Here is a 12,932-nt window from a genome sequence, read left to right on the forward strand (position 1 = left end):
GGGCTCTAATTTACTTCACATATACGCAGGATTCCCATTCATTTTATAAAATAATGAATATTACATTTTGAATATATTTATTTTATTTTTATATCTTCATAAATCTAGAAAATCATAATGAGAGTCATAGTATTTAATCACGATCATATTTATTTTTTTAATTAATTTTTATAAATTTATTATGTGATTTTTTTACTCATATATGATGTAAGGAACTAGTTTGTATTTCTAAATAATTCACGGGTTAATTTTATATTTTAATATAATATATTAATATTAATTTACTTTTAATAATAATACATATAATGCGATAAATATATTAAATAATATTTTTTTAAAATAAAAATATACAAAAGTTAGTTAACATATCTACATTCCAACAAATCAATTATTGAATCACTTTCATTTGGGTTCAGTGTTCCTTAAAATATTTTTGCATTTTGTGATGTAAATATGATTGGTATTTTTATAGGTATTTTACTTTGAATTCTTTTGGGTTCAGTATTCTTCTAATATCCTTTTATTTTCTTATATGTTTCTTTTTATTTTCTTATTTAAAATTTAAAAATTGCTCACTTTTTAAGTTTAAATTCTGAAAAGAAATCCCTTTTTTTATATCTATTATTTAGATAATTTTTAATATATTTGTTTACATACTTTATTTAATTTATTATTATTTTTAAATGCATAGTTTACTTGTGATAATTTAATTAAAATAATTTATTCATTAGATAAATTTATTAAAAATATATTAATAACTTAGATCATTTGTAGTTTTTTAATATATGATTTAGATAAGATATGAAATATGTTAATTTTAAATAAACTATTTATGATGGTAAAAAATCTAAAACAAAACAAAATAAATAATATTAATATTTTAGTATATATTAAATAATATAATTAAAATGAATTAAGTTTAAAAAAATAAAAAAATATATTATTGTTTTTTGAACAAAAATAAATTATTATTTAAACATAAGCATTATTAATATATTATATTTAATAGCTGTGCAATATTATAAACAATAATATATTATATTTAAACCAAATTATCAACAATGATTAAACATCAATATATATTATTTATGATATTAATAAATTATTTATTAAATCTAATCATATTATTTTTTTAGTAATTTAATTTAATACACGTGCAATGTATAACTAAAATAATTTTAATTTAGGCATCCAGTTTTTATTTATAGTATTATAATTTGAAAATTAACGTATTTATTATATTTGCTTTGTCTTTGTCCAATTTTACTTGAATATTTATAGACTTAGCTAAATAAAAATAGCATTATTTATAGTTTTATGTATTTAAATATAGGTTTTAAAAGGATAATTTGGTAACAACGTATAAAATATATATTTTTAAATGGATAATAAAAAAGTTATAGAAACAATATAGACTTGTGTACCTTATTATATTATATTATATATTGTAATATAAAGTATTCAATTCTATCTAAAAGTAGTATTGATGAATAATAATAATATGATCTGATTTATAAATAAAATATTAGTATTGTGTGGAGTTAAAACCTAAATTAAGGCAAAAGGCAGGTACTGGATTCACGTGATGTTTCCATTGGAAATCAATGCTTTGTTTATAATATTCACTATTTGCATGCCTTGCAATTTTATGTTATTTAAAGCAGTCACAGAATTGGGATTCTGCCCAAAACTAACCGTTTTAATGTTTTATTTCACTTCCTGTTATCTCTACTTCCCTACTTAAACCCCAACACAGCCCTATTTTAAACAAATAAAAGTAAAATTATTAATTATGCACAAATTTTAACATTCTATTTAAGGGTGCAATAACAATTCGATTTTTATTTGAATTGTCAAATTTAGAAATTAAAATTTATTTCAACCTCAATCTTATTTTCATATAATCTTTCATTCAATTATTAGTAATTATTTTTGTTATTTAACTATGAAAAATTACAAATCCATCACCCAATTATTCTATTTTGTACTATTTGATCTTCAGTTGGCTAACGTAAAAATTGAAACACCTAAATATTTAATATAACTGGGTGACCAGAAAAGACAATTGAATAGTTGAGTAACAATTTATAATTTATGCATTACAATATGAGCCTAATCTTGTTCAAATCAAAATAATATTAAGATAAACTCTCCCAAAAATAATGACTCCAAAATTTAAAATATATTTAAATGTGTCTATTGGCGTCGATATTATTACAAGTGTAGAAATACGTGGATTCGAATACGCTAAATGCATTATTCTTTTATTTAAAGATTAGAAAAGATTATGAGTAGTGGTAGATATTATATAAAAAAATAGAAAACTTATAATAAAAAAATATTTAAATGTCTCTAAATAAAAGAAATCCCACTTTTCTTCTAATATATGAACAGAACAAAAAGAAAATGATATATATTTAAGACAAAGTCACAAAGTTCAATAAATTCATAGTTTAAAATAAGCAAGTAGGGTCATTGCAAATCCAAAGGATTCAGTTTCACCACTTTCCAGCGGCCAAAATTTCTATCTTCAACCCCCAAAGCTCCCTTTTCTATTTTCTCTTTTAGCAACCATAAGAAAGATCCCATTTTCGTCGGCAAATTTCCTACCTTTTTCTTAAGGAAAAAAACAATGTCAAACAAGTCCCCAATCTTCCCAATTCATGAACCCCAACATTTCAGTGACTATGGTTTCGATCCCCAAATCGATTATTTTCAGGTCCCCTTAAATTTTCAAGGTCCCATTTTTAACCTCTGTTATGTTCTTCACTAACCCCCCTTTTTTTTACAGGTTTTAGAAGAAGCAAAGAAGCACAGAAAGGAAACACCAAGGTCCATAGATTCACTACATTTCAAGCTCCAGAAACCCATTTCAAAAGACGAACAATTCACCAAAAAAACCCAACACAAGTTGGGTTACAAGAAGAAGAAACGCTATTGGTGGTGGAAGAATGCTCTGTTTTTCTTCAAATGGAAAAAATGGGGTGGTTTTAAAAGCACCACCACCGGAGGCGGATTAGATCTTGACCTTGATCTTGAACCAGATGTTCATCGAGCCAGGGCTCGAGCTTTCAGGGCTGCTTCGATGTCTGGACCTGTTTATATAACAGAGAGTAGAAGCGGTTGGACCACACCTTATAAAACCAGCGTGAGTTGTCGACGAAGACCATCTTCTTCAGGTCCATTGGCAGGTTCATTGACTCCATATCTAAGTTTACGGGAGCTTAACATGGAGTATCAGCAAAGGGTTTCTTCTTCTTCTACCTCTGCTATGCCTATTTATTTGGTTACTTGAGAATCAAATTAAAGAACCCATCTTGTTTTTAATGGAGGAAACAGGGGTTTTTGTCTCCATTTTTTATTGTCGTTGCAATGCTTTTGCTTTATTGATTTCTGCAAAGAAAAGTAACGATCTCGTGCCTTAACTATTAAAATTCTACAGCTTTTTTCTTGGTTTTGATTGAAGTGTTATTTAGGCTCCATTTGTTTGTTTGCGGTAAAATGTTTTTCGGAAAATGATTTCTGAAAATTAATTTTTTGGAAAATAAATTTTAAAAAATGATTTATTTTTCTGGTGTTTAGATGAATCTGTATAAAATATTTTTTATTAATTGGCAGATTTCTTGAAAATATTTTACTGAAAAGCTGTTTTAGTAAAAATTTATATATTTAAGAATTTATTATCTTTTTTTTGTTTGATTGAGTTTACTTTATATATATATTAATAAATTTATATTTTAAATTGTTTTTACATGTATTGCATTGATTTATTTATAAATAAATAAATTATTTTAAATATATAATAATACTCAATTATTAAATTAGAATATTAATCGTCATAAATTGAAAACAACCAAAGTCAAATAAATTATTTGTAATTGTGTTATAAAAAATTAAAAAATAAGGATTGAATAATTATAAATTAGCTTCCAAACCACAATTAATATTAGAAATTAATAATATTATCCAAATACATAATTAGTATTACACCACATGATAACAACAATATTATCCAAGTGCATAACTAATATTACACCATATGATAACTAATATTATACCACATGATAACAACAATATTGTCCAAGTGCATAACTAATATTATACCACATTAAAAGTATCAATATCTTCAACCTTAAGAAATTTTTTGAAGCTAAATTTTTCTATGCTTCTTACTTTTAACTAAAAAAGCTTTTGCCTCAGATTCATGACTCACTAAATAATCAAACACAGAACAAAGGAAGTCATCATCAAATCCTTCTACCTCCATTGACATCACTTTTTCGTAAAGATGTGGTGTCTTATCCGCAGTAAATTGTTCCAAAGCATTAGCAATTTTGCCAAGTTGTTCACCCACAAATTTAATTTGTTCATCATTGACACTTGAGCCTTTTTTCTTTTACGTTTGGATGTGTCAGATGAAGATACATTTGTTCTTACCTCTTCAGTCGCTTCATTCTCGCAGTCTATAGGCACTGAATCTATGTTATCATCATCCAAATCTATGTCAGCAAATGTTCTGGCAAAACTCCCTGTTGCCATATCTTTGCCAACAACCAAAGCCATTTCATCATAATGATCAATGTTTTTATTCAAAAATGGCTCATACTTCTTGTGCGCCTGTTGGATATTATACAAAATTAGAATAACAAGTAAAAAATAATTGAAATATACTTATCATATATATACATATATTACCATTACTGCTGCATCATATGTCGCTCTATCACATGTGATCATTTTCATGTTATCATCCCATCCAAAACCACTTTCACCCCGAATTGTGCATATAATCTGCCACTGTTTTTTTACAGTCCTCAAATGATTTTCCACATGTTTTGCATCACATTGGACTTGAAATTTTTCAGAAATAGCTTCGACAACTCGATTAATAGAAACTGCTTTGAAAGTATTAGAAGGCTTATTTCCTTTCTAGACCTCCTCTGCTAAAATTTCAAGAAAAAGATGTTCCATCGGTTTTGTCCACCTGAATTGCTTGGAGGTCCCTTCTTTGTTGCCCTTACCCATTCTACATTAATAATTATCATTGTCAATTATTTCAATATCCAACAAGCTTAAAACATAATAAATTCAATATCTAACAAGCTTGAAACATAATCAATATCTAACAAAATTAAGACATAATAATTTCAGAGTCCAACAAATATAATAAACTAAAATTTTAGAATCCAACATTAACAAAAAAAAACAATTTTAATACTAAAACATACATAACATAGAAACAACAACCCTAAGCCCTAAACCTACCTAATATTTCTAGCCATATAATCAGTCCACATAGTTTGTGCAATTTCATCACTCTTATTCTCTTGCTTCTTCTCTTTCTTCTCGCTCCGTAAGAGTTGATATTATCAAATCAGACTCAGGCTCCTCGTATAATCCTTGATTAAGTAAATCACTAGGATCAACTCCCATGATATGATTATGAATGATGCAACAAGCCAAAACTATATCTACTTGAGTTTGAAAATTCCAAAATGGTTCAGCATCTAATACACGAAATCGTTTCTTCAAAATCCTGAAAACACGTTCAATAGTGATTCGTAATGATGAATGACGAAGATTAAAGAGTTCCTTTGCATTTTCAGGCCCCTGAGCACTAAACTCTTTTAAATGATTTCGAACACCACGATATAGGGTAATAAATCCATTACGGATGTCATATCCAGCATCAGCAAGATAATATTTACCTACAATTTAACAAAACATAATTATTACTAATAAATTATGAGCTTACTAGAACTATTTGGTATTTAATGTTGTATAATTCTTACCTTCCGGAATTCTTAATCCTCTTAGGTGTAAAAGTGCATCACTTAAAATACGAGAATCATGTGCACTACCTTCCCAACCAGCTAGAACATAGGAAAATTTCAAATCAAATGTAATGGCAGCCAATACATTTTGTGTCGTCCCCTCTTTACGGCTACGAAATCTTCCTTGAATGTTAAGTGGAACGGATGCACGAACATGAGTTCCATCTAATGCTCCAATACAATCTTTAAAATAAGGATAAAACCTTGGATTGTTTCTGATTTCACTAGGAGTTGACTCATTAGGTAATCTAATAACTAGCTTATACAATTTCAAAATAGCTCTCAATACAACCCTAAAATAACGGTGAATTGTCTCAGTTGATCTATAATATCTAGATCCTATCACTCGAAACCTTACATTATGACCAATTATATGTAAAAATATAACCACTTGCTCCCTAATATTCACCAATTTAGTTGATTGTAACAAATTATTTCTACTAAGAATATCACACAAATTAAAAAATACAATCGGTCTCATCCTTATCACATCAATACAATGCTGGTCACCACTATATAAAATACTATTAATATAATTTTCTCTTTCATAATCTCTATTCACATGAGAGTGAGAAGTAATTTCCTTCCTAGTTTTTAATTTTTTAATCCAGAGAGCCCCAAAAGCTAAAACTGAAGCCACGACTCCGACAATTGCATGATGTTGATTACGATCCATCTACACAATACCACATAAATATTTGATCACTACAAAAAATACGTAAAATTTTCATAAGATCACATATATGACTAAAATTACCATGACTAAAGTGCATACATATATATATTACAGAATATATAATTAAAGCCGATTTTATATTTCGCATTGAACCACTGTGGTCCATTGGTCTTTCTATCATTTTTAAATGTTTTAAGAATAAATAAAAAAACATATTTAGAAATTGAAAATTCTTTCTGTAAGTAATAAAATATATTATTCTCTTTTTCTTGGACATAGAAGACAATATTAAATTTAAAATTTGAAATTAAAAAGTATTTGGATGAAGAAATTTGAATTAAATCCTTAGCTTTGATTATATTTTATTAGTGAAATAGAAATAGTCATCAAACATTTTTAATTCAAAAAAATGAAAAGAAAAGTAGTTAATAGTATGAATTTGCCACGTAATAATATGTATAGATTTTAGCCAAGTTGCATACGAGAGTTGGGTGGAATTTTCAAAGATTTGGGGATAATGTTTTATGATCATATCAAAAAATATATATTTATATTTATTTGTAAAATTGGATACCATAAGAAAATATGATAAATTTATTTAATACAATATTTAATAATTAATAACTTAAAAAATAAAAGCTTAGTTAATAAAATTGTAATTTAACTATAAAATTAAGATTTTAATATTTTAAATTGAAAATTTGTAATATATAAATTATGTATAAACTATACTTAAATTTGTTAAAATTTTAAATGGAAATAATGATTGATGTAATTATGTTTTAATATAAAAAAACATCAACCATATTTAAATTAAAAAAATCGGAGGGAAGAAAATGGATCAAGAGGCAGAGCCCACCACCAAAATCTAGAATATAGAAATTGAACTTGTCACTATCTTTTATTCTCATAAATCGAAATCATGCATATGTCATAGTAAAATATTTATAAATCATAAACTGGATGCATTGAAATGATAACATCAAAATAAGTAATAGGCACTTTAGGCACCTAAGACTTCAGTAAGCATTTCTATTTCAAACAGCATGCAGCAATTAACAATTTACCAGCATAACAATCCTTTTTTAATTAACCCACCATTAATATGCATATTACAGTACAAATCAAAAGGGAGAACACTACGAGAGTGTTATTTATCTTTCTAATTTCAAATTTAAATTTGTACTAATTATTCTTTATGACAAACAAAGAAGAAACTAAAATCCACAGTGGTTATTAAGCATCAAAGTGAAAATTTTACACAAGGCGGGATGATCATTTGCCTTCTAAATAGAAAGCAAGCCTAATTCGACAAAGTATGCTTTAGTTCTTATCCAAAAAAAGAGAAGACTACTTGACATAAAGAAATGTCCTTTAAAACATCTATTCTAAAGCTCTAGGCACTAGATTTACTGAAGCAGGCTTGCAAATTTAACTTGATTCAATCAAGTTCAAATTTCAACTTAACAAAGCTAGGACAAGGCAAATCAAGCTATCATACAACTTCATTTTGCATCAAATACTTAGATACCAAAAACCCAAAGTTCAGCTCACTTGGTTCATCTATCTAGTAGGGATTAATTTGTACAAAAAAATATGATAGTAAATACCCAATTCCACAAATCATCTTAAATCAGAAAAGAAAGACAACCAAAATGAATATACCTCCTCCAAAATCATATCATTTCATCAATTGAATATATATATTTATATATTAAACGAATCAAGTACAACTTAAAGCGCTAATTGATATATTAAACAAAATGAAATCAAAGAACACAGAAAGGAAAACACTTTAAATAATCATATAACATAAAAGTCAGAAAGAAACAAAAATATATATTTTTTAAACAGATTTTCAAATCTGTTTTATAAGAAGAATCCAAATTTGCTTTTAACATTTTCAGTTGGTGGAGCCTAATTCATATACTTCTCGTGTTGGCAAAATTAAGATGTTCGGATCCTAAGAGTATTTGTGCTAGAACTAGTAGTGAAGCTTCTGGTTCTATAGGCTCACAAAGTATACGACACAACTAACCTAAAACAACACATGAGAACACCAGTCAAAACCCATCAAATGAAAAATGATAATCCCACCAACAACCGAAAGTATAAGCCAAAGTCACTGCCGACTACCAAGAGAACGACCATGGTTTGTTAGTATGGCAAAAAAAGCCGAAACAACAAGAATGAAAAGAACCAAAAAAGGGACAACAACCACACGTCAATCTCAATCCAAGGGAATCAGAATTCATATGAAAAAGAGAATCACCAAAACCACAACTCCAGATCACAAAACTCATCACCAAAATAAAATGAAAAAGCAGAATAATAAGATGTCATACCTTGCAAGGAAGAATGAGATCCTGAGAAAGAGGGGAAGACAGAAAACGAAATAGCATTGTGTGTAAATTTTGCCTGAGCAGAAATGAAATGCGACGAATTAAGGAAAAATGGAAGAGATTTGAAGAACGAAAGAAGAAGAAGACATGGAAAAATTTGAAGAATGGAAGAAAAAGAAGGCAGAACGGATGAAAAACAAAGCCTTACCTGGATGAAGAGGAGATGGAAAATGTCTTACACAATTGAAATCGGTAAGACGTTTTCCCCAAATTGAAGGGGATTTTACCCGTGTCCAGTAAAATATTTTCCCTTTGGAAAATGTTTTCAAGCATCCAAACACAGTAAAACCAGGAAAACATTTTCCGGAAAATGTTTTCCTGGCTTCCAAACGGACCCTTATATTGAATTTTAGGATTTTATCCTGAAAAAAATCAAATCCAAATTAAAATACTAAAATTTAGGATAAAATCCTGAAATTCAGGATAAGAATACTGATGTGACATAAAACTATTGGAAAGGGATACAGTTGACGTGGCGTCACTGTTTCATATAATCCTTTTTTTTTGTAGGGGTATGGTAAAATATTAACAAATAAACTATTAGAAAAGGGATAAAAATGATGTGGCGTCCCTGGTTCATACAATCTATTTTCTCCCATATATATATTATTTATCTTAAATCAAAGTGAAAAGATTGTATTTAAGGGTGACATAATAATAAATTTAATCCTTAATAGTTACATCTTTTGTTAATTTGGTCTTTTTTTTAAGCTAAATTTGTTTATCAACCTTTTAAAAATAGTTAAATTTGGTATCAACCTTTTAATGAAAATATTGACTAAAATGTTAGATTTTTAAACATGCAACATGTATGGCAATCCACGTGTACTTTACGTTACATTTTTTAACTTATTTATGAATTTTTTATTTAATATTTTATTTATATATTTTTAAAGTATTTGTTGATGTTATAAGACAAATAATGTTATGTTAATATTAAATACACATAGACTACTACGCGAATAACATCGTTAAAATATTAATGTTTTAATTACTATTTTTGTAAAAAAAAATATTTGAATCTTTTTAAAAAGTTAATAACTAAATTTAACTCAAAAAATAAAAATAAAAATATAAAATTATATAAACATTAAAGACTAAATTTAACATTATACCATTTAAGGATTATGGGTTTTCTATTGTTAAATCCTAAAATGGGTAGTTTGATTCCACTTTCCATTCACATTTATTGTGATATTTCCAAATAGTTAGACATAAATTCAGAACTCGATACATGATTAAAAAAATTCAAAATTTATTAGAAATAACCTAAATTCATAATTATTTGATTTGAAAATTTTAAATTTAAAATCTAAATAGAAATAGCCCAAAAATTTTAAATATTTAAATTAATTCAACCTAAAATCATACTACATTTGAAGTTGAAAATGACATTAGCCAATGCCCCCCCCCCGAAAACTATGGCGCCGCTCACTTTGGACTCTTTTGCAATTTCCATCTAATTCGGATTTGAATTGATTTAAATAAATGAATACAAAATTAATTTAAACTCAAAAACCTTTTAAACTCTAAATTCGTATTTACTAGCTAAAAACTAAACTAGATAGCTCAAATGTTGGATCTCTTGTAGCTTTAAATCTGATTATGATTATTTAATTGGCCCAAAATAAATAATTTAAAATAACTTCAAAAAATGTAATTAAAATCTAAAATCAATCCCAACCATTACTTGCTTCATCAATTGTCGGTTGAACCTCAGTATTTAATTAAAACATCCCTCTTTTTTAACAATGTGACCCCATAATTTACTACATGAATTGAAATTTCCCGTGGCTTATAACCCAATTCTTCGCTCATGGTCCCACATTCATCAAATCACATGCTACCCAATCACCCACAAATGACCACCCCTTGGACCTATTATTGGATATAAAACAAAATACTTCAACGCCTGAGAAATTAATATATCATTTCCTATTTAAATTTTGTTTTAATATTTAATTTAATATATGAGCGGTTTTTGTTTTTTTTTTGTGTTTAATTTCCATGTTTAATTTGGTATTTAGACCAAATGATATCATGTGGTCTAATAAATATTTGACATGCGTTCTTTAATAAAAAAAACATATATATTTAATAGAGACAAAAAAAATTCAAGTACCTAATTGAATATTGAAATCAAATTCAAGTGCTTAATCACGACAAAGAAAAAAACACCCCTCAAGTATCAATTCAAAATACATAAATAAATTTAACCCTTAATGTTTACTCTTTTTTTTTGTCAATTTGACTCTTATTCTTTTTTTAAGCGAAATTTGACCTTCAATCTTTTTAAAAAAATTTGAATTTGATCATCAATATTTCAAAAAGAGTCAAATTATTATTTTTAACAAAAATATATACCAAATATTAAATTTTTAAGCATGATAGCTTGCACGACAATTTACATGTACTTTATGCCTTTATTTTTTGAATTTTTATGATTTTTATAATTTTCTTATTTTTAAATATTTCTAAATTATTTATTGTCCTAACATATAAGACACATATCAATATGAAGTACACAAATGACTACACTAACATTATAAAAAATTTGATATTTTAGTCCATATTTTCGTTAAAGAAAATGATTTGTCCTTATTGAAATGTTATAAATAAATTAATTTTTTTCAATTAATAAAAAATAAACATAAAAAACTAAATTTAAAAAACTCAAATACTAAGAAAAAAATTCAACCATCAAATAATATATTTTAAAAAATCTTTAAGTAAAAAAATATGAAGAGATATTTGTGTAAGAAAAGTAACGAGAAAAAAAGAGAGTACTGATGTGGTATAAAACTATTGAAAAGGGATACAGATGACGTGGTTTCACTGTTTTATACAATCCTTTCCCCCCTGCAAGATACTTGTCAACCCCTTAGCCTTGAGATATTATTTTATGAACATTTCCCACCACATCATCTATGACCCCTTTCTAATTATTTAATGACATTTCAAAGTTTTAAGGTTCGGATTTAGCGTTTGCAGTTCAAAATTTAACGTTCAGGGTTCATATTTCAAGGTAAAATTACCAAAATTATGTGTTAATGACATGAAAAAAATTGTTGAAATGTCATTAAATAATTGGAAAAAAGACCATAGATAATGTCATTAAATACTTTCAAGAAGAGAATTTAACTTCCAACAATGTGAACAATATTAGGAGAAGCAATCACTAAGTTATTTAAGTAATAAGTTTATTAGACCTTTAATTAACCATCTAAATATATTCTTATTTTTTTGGTAAATTATAAGAGGAGGGCAAAGCCCTAATAGTAATGTGACTCGAACCTAGACCACACTTAAGATAGTGTATACCCAAACCATCATGCCAACACACAGGTACATATATTCTCATTTGTTTCAAGCAAGGTTAAAAACTCATTATGTATCTCATTTGTTTAGTATTACAATTTTTTTTTAAAAATCCATTAAAACCCATGGTAATTTCTTAATTTTACTTTATAAAATTAAAAAACAAATCTTATCAAATAATTAGTCTATAAATTTTTTTAAATATTGAATAGTGACTTTTGAGATAATAAAAGTATTAGGTCCGATGAACCTATATAGTGACGTGATGATTAAGGATGTTCATCACCTCAGGTTGGCCTAAGTTCAAATTGTGTTAACCACGTTTATTATTCGAACTTTATCCTATTATTATAATCTACCAAAAAAAACGAATTGACATTTTATATTATGTTTAGGCACTAAATTTGATCTTTTTAATTTGGTCTTTTTGTTTTACTTTAGTCACCAAATTTGGTAATTTAGGCCCTAAATTATTTATTTTATGAAAAAATTTTAACCATAAAAAATAAGTTAATAAAAGTGTATAAAAATTATATTAATTTTACAGGTGAATTTCTCCCACAAATATATATATATATATAAGTTTTTGATCCTGCTAAAAATATTATCAATTTTTAACAAAACTCATGAAATTTGTAATAAAAAAAAATCAACCTTTATACTTTTACTGTTTTGATTGCAAATTATATATATTGGAATCCA

The 12,932-nt window shown here is 26.7% G+C and overlaps 1 protein-coding gene across 1 annotated transcript; it reads left to right on the top strand.

Annotated features, from left to right (window-relative positions):
- The first annotated feature begins 2,409 nt into the window (after positions 1 to 2,409).
- LOC107935119 (uncharacterized) lies at positions 2,410 to 3,428 on the top strand. The gene is made up of 2 exons (XM_016867671.2): positions 2,410 to 2,719; positions 2,792 to 3,428. The coding sequence occupies exons 1-2, from the start codon at positions 2,633 to 2,635 to the stop codon at positions 3,293 to 3,295; spliced, it is 591 nt and encodes a 196-aa protein (XP_016723160.1). The 5' UTR covers positions 2,410 to 2,632; the 3' UTR covers positions 3,296 to 3,428.
- The last annotated feature ends 9,504 nt before the right edge of the window (positions 3,429 to 12,932 follow it).

The sequence above is a fragment of the Gossypium hirsutum genome, chromosome A09, assembly GCF_007990345.1.
Source record: "Gossypium hirsutum isolate 1008001.06 chromosome A09, Gossypium_hirsutum_v2.1, whole genome shotgun sequence".
NCBI lineage: Eukaryota > Viridiplantae > Streptophyta > Magnoliopsida > Malvales > Malvaceae > Gossypium > Gossypium hirsutum.